Genomic DNA, 13,979 nt, shown 5'->3' with positions numbered 1-13,979 from the left:
AAATAAAGAAAAGCGCTTGAAAATATTCAATGTAAGTAAAAAAAAAAAAAAAAAGTAGCATTTATTGCCTTTGGTAACAATTATTTATTGATTATTTGTTTTCTTTTTCACCTTTTTTTTTTTCGACTAACCATTCTTAAATCTCACTATAAAATCGATTTTTCCAAGTACATTTTAGGTGTGTGTGTGTGTGGGGGGGGGGGGTTCCAACCTCCGAAGTTTGGGTTTGTATTACTGTACACAGATTCGAAAAAGTTGTCAAAAAACAAATATATAACAAATCAAAGGCAAGATAAGTTACTTTTCTGCCAAACTGGATATTTAAATTAACCACACGTGGTCTCAAAATGAATGCCGACGCTGAAAGTGTATACACATTTTGATTCCTCCCTTTACTTAAAAATGCACCAAAAATCAGGAAATTAACGAATTTTAATGAAAATTGCAGTATTTTTCAAATAATGATCGCAGAATATAATTAACTAATTATTTTTACTTAACTCTTAGTGAAAATGTTTTATTTTGTTTAAACAAAAAATACCTTTACTAAAGTTATGGTTTTCAGTAGTAAATAAAAAACACAAGAATTTATTTTTGCTTTTTTTAAAGCATCGTAATTTGTAACAATAAAAAATAATTTTTACGGTAACATTACGAAAAAAGCCCCTAAAGTCCGTATTAATGTATTCGATATAACTCGAAGAAAAATGAATTATCGGATACTATTCAGGAAATTAAAGATTCAATTAGATTCCTTTTTCAGTCACCTAAATTATTTAGGGTGAAATAAGTTTAGGAATTTATAGCCAAACCTAAATATATTTTTTTTGGTAAATATCCAGATACGCTACTACAGAACACCAACCACTCTAATTTTTTTTTTTTTTGGGGGGGGGGGGGGGGACAAATATATAACAGATAAAGGGTTTGTATCACTGTACACAGATTCGAAAAAGTTGTCAAAAAACAAATATATGACAAATAAATGTTATCAAATGCAAGATAAGTTACTTTTCTACCTAACTGGATATATTTTTTGTGTTTTTATTCAGTGTAACATGTTTATTCAGCTCGAAAAACATGCAGTGTTTACCGATGTATTTGAAAATTAAAGATGGCGTCTCACACCCTCTTTAACACCGTAAGTTTGGAAAAAGGTGTTATAAATAAAAAACTATACAAAATATTATTAAAAACCCGCCGAATATATGTCAACCTATGTCACAGTAACATGTATTGAGCGAGTTTTTAACAGTATTTTATCCGGTTTTTTATTTATAACATCTTTTCCCAAACTTACCGTGTTAAAGAGAGAATCAGACTCCATCTTGAATGTTCCAATACATCGGTAAACACTATGTTTTTCGAGCTGAATAAACATGTTACATTGAATAAAAACACGAAAAATATATCCAGTTAGGTAGAAAAGTAACTTATCTTGCCTTTGATAACATTTATTTGTTATATATTTGTTTTTTGACAACTTCTTCGAATCTATGTGTACAGTAATACAAACCCAACATATTTATTCAGCTCGAAAAACATACAGTGTTTACCGATGACTTGGAAAATTCAAGATGGCGTCTGATTCTCTCTATAACACGGTAAGTTTGGGAAAAGGTGTTATAAATAAAAAACCGGATAAAATACTGTTAAAAACTCGCTCAATACATGTTACTGTGACATAGGTTGACATATATTCGGCGGGTTTTTAATAGTATTTTGTATAGTTTTTTTATTTATAACACCTTTTTCCAAACTTACGGTGTTAAAGAGGGTGTGAGACGCCATCTTGAATTTTCAAATACATCGGTAAACACTGCATGTTTTTCGAGCTGAATAAACATGTTACACTGAATAAAAACATAAGTCAGTCCATGTGAAACTTCATCAAATAGTATAAAAAAAATTTTTGTTCAAGACAACACATGTGAATCTTGTCATTAAGAGAAAATGATTCTTCCAGCCAAAAAAGTTTTATTGAAAAGCAATTATTTGAAGCATGTTACTCATTTTTTACAAAAATTGAAAACCATTATATAAATATTTTTTATTTACAAAAATCATAATTGAAAATCATTTCATTGTTTTTGTCTCAATACTAAGTGGAAATCATTTAGTTCAGATTGCTCACTTGTGTTTTTCGAGCCATATATATATATATATATATATATATATATATATATGGGGGGGGGGTCTGTAGAGCCACATATATATGTGTGCCTGTGTGGATAACTATTTCATATAAATGTGTATAGCAAACAAAAACAAAAATTCCTGCCTCATTACCTGTGGCAGCCATCTTTCATCTGTAGTTTCTTTATTGCTGTGCTCAGACGACAGGCTGTCTCTGGAATCATGTCGAGTTACCTGACACGGTTCAACATAGTCTATATAAAAAAAAAAAAAATAAAAAAAATTTGTGTTCAATGCCACCATAGCAGAAAATCCTAATTTGAATGCTTAGGTCAATATTTTTTTTATCACATTTTTTTTTTTAGTTGCCTTTTTTTCTATAAAGAGAGATCAAATGAATATATTTACAAAAAGACTGAAGAACCTTCCCAAAGAAGGCTATGGAGTATTACCAAATTCACTTAAATATTTTTTTCTTTTATGCAACTAGCAGGGGTGGGGGAGCTTTGCCTGGTCATAAAATATGCTTAAATATTTTAATTTGTCCAGATTTTGTATAAATTATAGAGTTGTGATTTAAAAAGTAAAAAAAAAAAAAAAAAAAAAAGTATTTGGGTATCATCAGCTAGAATCGAAACTGAAAGCACAACTAGCATTCAAAGCTGGTGATGTTACCACTGTAACGACAATACGCATATGAACTGATTAAAATTAAACTAAGATGAATGTACAAATTGTATAACAATTTCTTCAATTTAGAACCATTTTTGACCCCATAAAAACTATTTTAACCATAAAAACTATTTTAATCGGCTAAAGACTCATAAAAGAACAATCATTTGAGGCCCCTAGCACTGCTCTGTGACTTTTACTTTTGGAAGAGATAGAGTTTGAAAACAGAGACAGACATGGGGAGTTTTATAAATTAGATGATCCATTTTCATTTAATTATTACAGACACATTTTCTATATTGTGCATAAATTGCTTAGCATTTGGGATGAAAAGAGTACTAGATTGTAATTTATAAACAATATCCCATCTTTCCCACCAAACACACACCAGTTAGTACAATTCCAGCCAACCAATAACTTTTTCACAAACCTAAATTTAAGATTTGGAAGTTATTCAATTCACAATATTTGGGCAAATCTTAAATAAAAATACTGATAATAAAAATATAGAGTTTAGTTGAACATTATATTTCCGTACGATTGGTAACAAACTGTTTCTATTTAATTTTCAATTTTTAAGTGATTATCGGAGCTCCACCTTCCGCTTGATGGAAGTCACTTTTTTTTAAACTAAAAACACTTAAATATGTTAAAACAAAAAATTATCTTGATAAATAGATCAACTTACCTTTAGTTACATGTATTTATTGGCTATTCTTTTTAATCACCCTTATTTTATGTCAGATATTGTAAAATATCACCTTATAGCAGTAGTTTTTTTCAAGAGTTAAATATAACACATTCAAAGGTAATTATGCAATTTAGCTTTCAGCATTTCATAAGATGCCAGAAAGACACTATAATTAATAATAATCTTCGTTACTCATTGTCATAGGCGATGCAAATCAAAATTTAATTAAAATACTTACACTACCACATCTAGATAGCTATTATATTATTACTAGTCGAACCCATGTAAATTAGACAGCATTATCATTTCCCTTTCATTTGTATCAGAGTTGCTTTTAATTTTCATTAAGTCTGTTAAGGAGATGGGACAAAGATGTTGGATTATCATTTTGTAGTAGGTTGTTGTATCAGTAACACCATACTGGCCTCATTTAATATGAAGAAAAGTTTTCATTAAAAAGGCAAACTTCTTTACAAATTACATTAATTTGATTCAAGCTGTTTCATCACCACAACATGAATCAGAATGAGTTATGAAAACAGGAATATAAAATAGGTGGAGTCTGAGGAGATATACACAGACATGACTAGACACTAAGGTAAATATTTTTTCTAAGATTGGTATATGCTTATTTATATTTACAGATAAGAATAGTGCTGAAATAACTAGAGTATCTCATTAAAATTGCATCTAACAACATTGAAGCATGACACAAACCAAAGGAGTATCAGACCTATCAGAATTTCTGCAAGGACTAATAGTAGATCAACATTAAAGTGGTCTCAACACAAAATAGCAGGAAATCTTTCAATACCTCTTTTTTTACTGTTAATAGAGTGATCATACAATTCTCAAAAGAGGACAAAGAGTGCACAAACCCTCATCCAGGTTGCCTCAGGTCTTCTGAAAGAACCTTGCATCTTGTGAAAAGAAATGTTGAAGAGGATACTCGGTGCAAAGCCTCTAACATTGTAACATAAGCTAGTGTCAGTCCCAGAACAGCTGTCAAGTATCTTTACAAGCTGGGCTACTATAGTAGAGTTGCAAGAAAGAACCCTCTTTGTCCTGCCAATATCAAGCGCAGAAAAGATTGGACTAGTGAGATAGAGAAACCTATGACCTTTTGGACCAATGTCATTTTCTCTGTCACAATTTGTATTATTTCCCGACAGTGGAAGGGTATGGGCATGTAGGCTCTCTCAGCAAAAGTTTGACTAAAAAGACTGAAGCTAATGTTGAAACAAGGATTCTTTTTTGGTTATGGTATGGGTGCAATTTGGAGTGCTGGTCACTCAGACCTAATGGAGTGCTATGGAAACATCAATTCTACTAAATGTTTCAATATTGCATGAAGGACTCCTACCAATATTCTTGTTGTCAAATGAATCAAGTTAACTCCCTATTTATGGGAGATGGAGCTCCTTGTCATTCTGCTAGGGCAACACAACATTGGTTTAGCCATATTGAGATTAATAAAGTTCCATGGCCAAGTTAATCCCCAGATATGATAGATTAATTGGTTTTATGGTATATCAACCTAAGTGGTTATTTAATGTCAGTCTTTTTTATTTTATACATTAATAATTATAAGTTTTATGTATATATCTGGTGTTCAGTGTATGTTTATATAGTTAGATAAAGTAGTTTCTGTGTGTTTTTTTTTTTTTTAATTTTGTTGAGAAACTCTTATGTTCAGATACTTGAGGGTCTACACTAATATGTCCTTTGCAGTTTTTTTTGTTATATAGTCAGTTTGTTTTCAAGTCTTCGCATCTTGTTAGTATATGATTGACTGTGTATGGCTCCTGGCAGGGTATGCAGAAGGGGGCTTTTTCGAGTAGGTAAGAGTTTATTATAGAGGCATGACCTATTCGGAGACTTATTAAAACTTCCTTCTTTCTGGTCATTCTTTTGTTTGGTTTCAGTTTTCCTTGATTTGGTACAGTTTGTTTTTAGCACAGGAGTCCACGACTCTTACCATGTGTTTCTAATATATTTGTTAACAGTTTGTTTTAAAAATCGGTATAAGGGATCTTATCTTTAGTTGGGGTCAATTTTAATGCTGCTTTGTCAGCTCTATCATTATCTTTTATGTTGGTTGATATGACTGTATCAAAAAAAAAAAAAAAAAAAGTGTTTATTTTATATTTAGAAATATCAATTCTATTGAGCACTTTGGTGATTATTGGGTTTGTTGATTTCCTGTTTTCCAGTGTTTCAAGTACTGATCTGGCATCTGAACAGAATTAATTTTTTTTTATCTTTAGAGGATTCTATAAGGTATAGTATACCAATGGGCGACACTTCGCCACTAGATGCAGGCTTTGTCTGGTAATCTTTTAATTAGGATTGTTCTATTGTGTATGGCTGCACATACAATGTTATCTCCATCTTTTGAACCGTCTGTGTAAATTGTTGAATGTTTGTGATATTCATCTTTGATTTGGAATTTTTCTTGGTATAGGATTGGATTAGTTTTTGTTTTGGGATACTTAATTAGGTTTGATATTATTTTTGGTTGTTTTGTTAGCCAGGGGGTGGGGTATTTAAGTTTTACAGATTCGTGTATTGTTGCAATGTCTATTTGGGCTTTATGGATTCTTCTATACGTAGGCTAAAATGGTTTTATAGCATTTTCCTTTCTATCAAAGAGGTTTTTGTACTGGGAGTGGAAAACACACAAGCAGGATTAGTTTGACATGAAGCCAATTTTGTATAATATTGTAGTCCTAGTTTTTCTCTAAGTGATAATGGGGTTCACCTGTTTCTACATATAAGCTTTCCACTGGGGAAGGCTCCTAGAGCCATGTCTAATTCCTTTATGTAAGACTTTCTTGCAGATCCATAAATATAGCATCCATAATCCAGCTTTGTCTTCACTCCAGTCTGTGTATGCTACTACTTTTAAGAGTTGGATGGTTTTGTTGCAGTTTTGTTTGAGGTATTTGATATGAGAAATGAATGTTAGCTTTTTATCAAAGATGATTCTCAAGTACTTATATTGATCTATTATAGGTATAATTTCATTGTTCAATTTCAATATTGGGTCATGGTGCATCTTCCGGATTTGGCAGAAATGGATTGCTTTTGTTTTTTTTCTTTTGAAAATTGAAACCCATTTGTTATTGTCAATTCATCATGTTTAGTCAAAGTTGTAAATGGTGTTCTATTCTGGGAATATATTTTGATCTATAACAGATCAGGAAATCATCCACAGAGGGCACATTCTGTTCCTGTATATTTTAAATAATGTTATTTATTTTGATGCTAAAAAGCGTGACAGACAGGATGCTTCCTTGTGGTACCCCTGTTTCTTGTTTTTTTTTACCGATAGATAGGGTATCACCTAGTTGTACATTAAATTGTATATCATTTACAAAATTTGATGAAAATGGGCATTCTGCCTTTTAATCCTAGGTCTTGTAAATCTTTTATGCCATGCCTCCATGCTGAGTTGTATGTTTTTTCAATATTAAAAAAGACTGCTGTTAGGTGTTCTTTCTTGAAGGTTTCTAGCTGAATCAGGTGATCCATGGGGATTCTTTTGTTCTTAAATCTTGACCGATAATCTGTAATCAGATTATTTGTCTCAAGGTACCATACTAATCTGCTGTTAATCATTCTTTCCATTATTTTGGAAATACAGCTAGTGAATGCTATAGGTCGGTAATTCATGGGATTTGTACAGTCCTTTGATGATTTCGGTATAGGATCACTATGGCCTGCCTTCATATTTCATGGACATTGCCACTTTCCCCAAATATCATTGAATATATGCAGTAAGTTGTCTAAATGTATCAAGAAAGTATATATTTAATTGGAACTCATTATTGAGAGGAGTATTATTTACTAATTTATTGCGAACTATCATTTTTCTTAGATGTTTCACAATGTTTTGGCCAACTATTCCTCTGCCCTTCGTCAGGTGGTAACCGTGATGTGATAGGAACTCTGAATCTCCTAACTGCATTCTTAGCCTTACATAGTTGTATCACTATGTTTTGACCAAGTAAGCCTCTGGCCGGCTTAGGGTAGGATTGAAACCACTATCTTTAGACAATTCTTTGAAGCCCGTAGCGCAGTTTATAGAGACGTTGAATCTCTACGGTTCCAGGTGAGAATGGTCTGAAGATAGCGATTTCAATCCTACCCAAAGCCGGCCAGAGGCTTACTTGATCAAAACGTGATGAGATGACAACTACGGATGGCAATAATTGCTGCGAATGCAGTCAGGAGATTCAGAGTTCCTATCCCATCACGGTGACCACCTGACGAAGACCAGTGGAATAGTTGGCGAAACATTGTGAAACAACTAAGAAAAATGAGGATATAGTCCGCAATAAATAAATTAGTATCAGGAAGTTGTTTTATAAATTGATAGTGGATTTGGTCAGGGCCAACGGCTGAGTCATGAGCTCTGCTTAGGAATATTTTCTATTCGTTTTTAGAGAATGGCTGGTTGTAATTTTTATGTATTATCTGTCTGAAACTGGAGTTTTTCCTCTTCTGCTTTTTCCTTAATAATTTGGAAGTTTTTGTTAGAGATTTAGGGAGGATTTTTTTGCAAAAGTTTCAAGACACTATTTCTTTCTTGCTAGTAATTTTTTGGTTATATGTCATGTGTTTAATAGGGTTGCTGTTATTTTTTCCTGAAATTTTTTGGATCATGTCCCAAACCTTTTTACTTTTTGTATTTATTTTTGACGTAGTTTTTCCATGTTCGCTTCGATTCTTTAACGGCTTTGTGAGCTTTAGCTTTGTTTTTATATTTATCGAGATTTTCTTTAGTTGGTTCTTTTTGAATTTCCTTAGTATAGCTTGACTAGTTCTGATGGCTGTTTTACATTTTTTCATCAAACCAGGGTTTATGTTTCGGGGAGGTAGAACTTTTTGGAATGCATTCTTCAGCAATATTATAAAGTGTATTGGTAAAAAATGTGATATTTTGATTTGAATTATTTTCTAAAGTTTAGTTCGACATAAATTTGGAAATTTATTCTAATCAGCCTTCTGCAAGTTGCATTGTGGTATTTTGTTTTCTGGCATTGGAACATTATTTTCAAGTTTAATGGGAAAGTGGTCATTTCTATATGAATCTTCTAATACATTCCATTTGTAATCCAAGACAAGTGTTGGATCACACAATATTAAATCAATTGATGTGAATGTACCAGTCCTGGGTGTAAATAAGGGTGTTTTATTAAACAGATATAGGTTTTCATCATTAGGTTTTCTATAATTTTTCCCCCTTTTGCTTGTTTTTTTTTACTATATCTCATTTAAATCTCCCATAAGGATGTATGGCTTTGGAAGTTGTACTAGTTTGCTCAAATCTGTTATGCTTTCATTGGGAAATATGCATAGCAAGCAAATGTTGATAGCTTTGGGAAGTGTTGCTTTTATTGCAGTAGCCTGCAGTTTTGTATTAAGTTGTATTTGACTTTGGAGTATGTCATTTCTAATAAGAATTGATGTACCTCCAGAGGCTCTGAGTCCAATATCGTGTATATGATTATATTGATTATAGTTTTTTATTTTTATGTCGTCTGATTTCATAAAGATTTCTTGAAGATAGACCCAAGTCATGGACTGCTCAACCAAGACATTACGGTTGCTACCTTATGGCCAACAGGTAGCTCCATTAAGAGACTTTTACTGTGCAGGGAGAGCAGGGGGAAGTCCGCATTTTCTGATGCCCCACCGATGGGGTCTAGTGAAATCTGATCAATCGGAAAAACTTTATGCTTCAAGTTGTTTATTTTTTTAAATATTTATTCATGGATTTTAGTTTGGTTGTTTTTATTACTTCCTTTCCTTATAATGCTTGGTTTAGCGTTTCTGTGAAAGATTTTGTTTTCATTCTCTGCCCTGCAGAACATAATTGAGTTTTGCAAAGGAAAAGAGTTATAGTATTATTGGTTGGTATGTTTTAAGTTAGGAAACCAGTAGGGAAGTGAGGGTGGAAAAAAGGGGGAAGGGAGGCGGGCTGTTTTTGTTTTAGGCTTTGCAGAACATGCCTTAGTTGTGCAAAAAAAAAAAAAAAAAAAAAAAAAAAAATGTTAATGTAGGTGCATTTGTTTCAGGGAGTCATTTTCCGATAGCTTGATCTGGTTGCACCAGAATCCCCAAACATTGACCCAATTGAAAACCTTTGGAGTGCTATTAGACTGGAACCTTCACAAAAAAGTTGCATGAACTTTCAGCATTATTGCATCAGACATGGCAAGAAATTCCTCAATATGATATTTATCAACTGATCAACACCATGTCTAGAAGGGTTCTAGCATTTAAAACAGCAAAAGAAATGTCAACCAAGTATTGGTTTTTCAATTTGTGACCATTTATTTATTTTTTATTTTGTTCTATAAATTTTATGTTTATTGAAATAAAGCATTTCCGTGAGTGTATCCTTTTCTGTCATGTCTGTATGTAATATAGAAATGGAACTGAGTTTGTAAGTTTTATTCTGTTTAGCTAAGCCGTTACTAGAGATGAAGAGATAACGTCTTGTGGCATTGACTTTTCAAAAAGAACTCTTTATAATTTGTGGGAAAATAGTTTGGGCAGCAATAGAAGTATTATCAAACTTATACATCTTCCCATGATTAAGAATATTCAAGTGTATCCTTACCAAACCACATACTAATCACTCCATGGGTTAGAAGATGCAAGTGCAAAACAAAATAGGTGGAAATTATGTAATGACTACAAATCTTACCTGTTTGAAGAGTTGGTTGCTGGGTTAATACAGCCGTTGTACCCAAAATTAAGGGATTGTTATTAGCCAGAGGGGGTAACAATTCAGGAGAGGATTTTGATCTAGAAAGAAAATTTTTAAATATCTGAACAGCTAAGAACAAATAAAGTAAACAATTTAAAATGGGATTAAAATCTCGTCAGTAATTTTTCTAATGTTTTAAGAAATGTATGCAAAAAAGTCATTTTTATTTTTCAATACTTTTGTACAATTGATATACAGGGTGACCCCCACCCCAAATACCACCCATGGAATCATTAATCAAATTCAATCTTTTTTTCTGCAATCCAATCTAAAATCCACTTCATGAACATCTAACAGTGTTTTATCCAGATCATGGCCTATTAGTATGTATGATAATATATAATATAATAAATATGTGTAATTATACATATCAGTAGGCCATGTCCAGATTTAATATGTGAGGTACACTTTGCTGATCATCTCATCAGTAAAAGGTAATGATCCTAAATGGGTTTCATACTCACTGAACCATAACCCTCCAGATTTTTAGCTATGAGTTTACCTCAAAGATCAAAATCATCAAAATATTCATGAACTGAAGAACCAGAATCAAAGTGGTGCCAAGAGTGTGGTAGAGTCATCGACATTTTTGCACATCCTAACCATGTGTGTTTATCATTGAATGACAATAAAACAAAGACTGTTGGATATTCATGACTGCAACTTAGACAAATCAGACTGCTTTAATTTGCCCGACTCGCCCACCAAGTTTGTATCAAATATGGTTGGATTGCAGAAAGGATTATGAATTTCATTAACAATTCCATGGGTAGCATTTTTGGTGGATCATTCTACAAATTAAATATTTTGTGTGTCCTTTTTACAGTTGCCTAATCCAATTCAGGCTAGAAACCACAGTACCATAAGCTTAAAAAAAAAAAAAAAAAAAAAAAAAAAAAAAAAGGCACTAACATGGTTTGAGTCATGGTATTTATTGATTTTCAAATGAACACTGGTCCTGAATTTAGAACAAATCAAGAGTAAGGTATATAATTCTCTTAAACTATGCATTTTTTTTTTATACTTGATTTTTATATTAAAGTATCTAAATTTATATTTCGATCTGATAGTGAGAAAAGTTTAAGTAAAAATTAAAACAACTACACTTAATACAAACTAATTGCTGTCAATACACAATATCTGTCTGTAGAGTAAGAAAAATCATTTTGTCTTCTGGAGTAGATGCAACTAAAAAAATTAGTGTTTCTTAAAAAGGGAGGTTCATACGGAGAGATAAAGCCCCTTAAAAAATAAGGCCTCTACAGACATGAGGTACTCCACTGGGGTTATGAGTCACTCAGGATCTTCTAAATTTAATGGCTGGCTAGATACAGAGACTAAGCAGTAGGTATTTTTATGTGTGATGTAATCCATGACTTGGATTATGTAATTAAAAATCCAAATATTTAATTTCGGGCCAATGAGAAATGTATGTTTTTTTATTTTATCTTATCACTGAGGAAAATGAACGTAGTTTCAAGTGAGAGAGAAAAAGAGTACAGGAAAAAAGAGGGAGAGGCTAAACCTAAAAATGGAGAGAAAGAGACAAAGGAGAGGCATCTAGTACACAGGTTAGCAGGTGGCTAGTGACCGCTCTGTGACCCATGCCAGTTGCTAAGCGACAAATAAAGAAAAGAAAGGACTAAGAAAGATACTGAGAAGAGAAGAGGGAGAGAGAGAGAGAGACACACACAAAGAAAAAAAGAGAAGAGGCCTTTTTGGTACAAGAGTCGCCTCTTGGCCTTAGTGCCAGGCGGATGTGCGAAATTTCCACCCAGCTACAGAGATCGACACCCCCCCCCAAATAAAATGGGGGCTAATCGTCTGGGAAGACGATTTATGAATTTATGGATGGCACACGTGTGAGATAACAGAAGCCATAGAGATAAAATAATGAAGTTTGTAAAATTAAGGGGATACAAAAATGTCTAGTGTGGATGTATTTTTAAAGTCGCCTTCGTGCGAATGCCTTCAAAAATTACCTAAGGATGATATCGTGACAATAGGAAGACATTATGGACTAGACGTTAGACCTGCTCTTCGTAGAGCACAATTAATTCCCATAGTGGAGGAGTATCTTAAAAGCTGAAATAAAAATGTTATGATAGGGGTAGATAGATTCATAGAATCTCCCACATTCGAAGGACTACGTAGTTTAAAGAAAGACGACATTAATTGGAAAACATAACTTAGCTGTCGCACCGAGTATGAGGAAGACGCAATTGGAAAGAATAGTAACAATATACTTAGTGGAAAATAAAGTATTTGATGAAGCCACGTTAAAATTAGTACCGTCTGCTGAAGAAAAGATTCATACAGAGACTGAATAATACTAAAATAAGACAAGCAACAAATATCAAAGAAATAAGCAAAATAATAGAACACATTGGTGCACTAGCCATGTTTGCAAATAACTCTACAAACTTTCCACGCCAATTAGTTTCTTCCAACCCAGTTAAATTAAGGACAACGAGTACTATTTTAACGTCACCTAAAAGTCAAGAATCTCAAGAATGTAATAACGAGTCTAAGGTAGATGCAAATATGAGTGAAACGGATATGGAAGTCTATCCAGGCATAGTTACTGAAACGAAGAATGACAATTGTTCGAATAAATTAAGCAATAGCGATGACGGAATAAATAAAATAAACTACATAGACTGTGATATTAGTGGGAATAAATTGAAAGAAAAAGCTAAAAACGACAGGAGAAATTAGACGATAAAGGTGATAAGGACCACGATGATACATCAAAATACAAGGACGACATTTATAACATAGATGATACTGATTATGAGGATGGCGGTAGTAAAAGAATATCTGAGGGGGAGAAATTCATCAAGGAAGCCAGTAAGACTAAACTTTCCTGTGTTGGAAAGAAGGTTGGTAAAGTCCACCTAAACGACGATAGTAGTAACGAATACGACGATAATGTTGATGGTGAAGGCGATGGTAATAATGATTACGATGATGATGATAGTGATGTTGATGAAAACAAACCGAACAATGAAGTTGACAGTAATATTACTTGTGAGAATGAACCATGTGACAGAGATAGAACATGAGAAAATATAGCAGCGGAGGAAATTTCAATTAATAACTCGAAAGAGAAAGACAAGTTAAGTGTGGAAAACATTGACGATGCTAACGAGAATAAGCCGACCCATAGTGAGACAGTAATAACAATGAGTTTAACAAAAACGGTGATAATCATGAAGACGAGATGAGAAACGAAGATGTAGTATACGATGATAGTAAGGATGACGGGGAAGAGAATAATGACGGCAACTATGTACGTAATATTAATAAAGATACACCAAGCGACGAAAATGAAGACGGTGACAGTTATAGGAATAAAGCTAAGGGAGATAATTTACGTCGACATAAAAATTGTTATAAAGGCCATCCACCAGATAAATACTTGGAGACACTCCCACTCAAGTTAGCGTTTTGCAAGGCGGTGGAAACCACGAGGATTGTGATAATTGCCTGTGCCACTTGTCCTAAATTTTATGAAAAACCGCGTCATACCACGCTATTTCATTTTTCTGGTGGGGTGATGTGTCGTAATCCATGACTTGGATTACGTAATTAATTAAAAATCGAAATATTTAATTTCAGGCCAATGAGAAATGTATCGTTTGTTATTTTTTTTATCTTATCACTGAGGCAAATGAACATAGTTTCAAGAGAGAGAAA

At 33.0% G+C, this 13,979-nt stretch overlaps 1 protein-coding gene across 2 annotated transcripts in view; it reads right to left on the bottom strand.

Moving 5' to 3' along the window:
* The window catches only part of LOC145242447 (BCAS3 microtubule associated cell migration factor-like), a 156,450-nt gene that overhangs the window by 31,452 nt on the left and 111,019 nt on the right, over positions 1-13,979 (bottom strand). For both annotated transcript variants that reach the window (XM_080105503.1, XM_080105504.1), the window contains 2 exons: positions 10,218-10,318; positions 2,290-2,390 (listed from right to left, as the gene is read on the bottom strand). In XM_080105503.1, coding sequence (XP_079961629.1) covers positions 2,290-2,390; positions 10,218-10,318 — 202 coding nt within the window. The remainder of the gene's footprint in view (positions 1-2,289; positions 2,391-10,217; positions 10,319-13,979) is intronic.

The sequence above is a fragment of the Euprymna scolopes genome, chromosome 21 (assembly GCF_053919585.1).
Source record: "Euprymna scolopes isolate OS-2025 chromosome 21, ASM5391958v1, whole genome shotgun sequence".
Lineage (NCBI taxonomy): Eukaryota > Metazoa > Mollusca > Cephalopoda > Sepiida > Sepiolidae > Euprymna > Euprymna scolopes.
The sequence above is the reverse complement of the archived record's forward strand: the minus strand, read 5'-3'. Positions and strand labels throughout refer to the sequence as shown.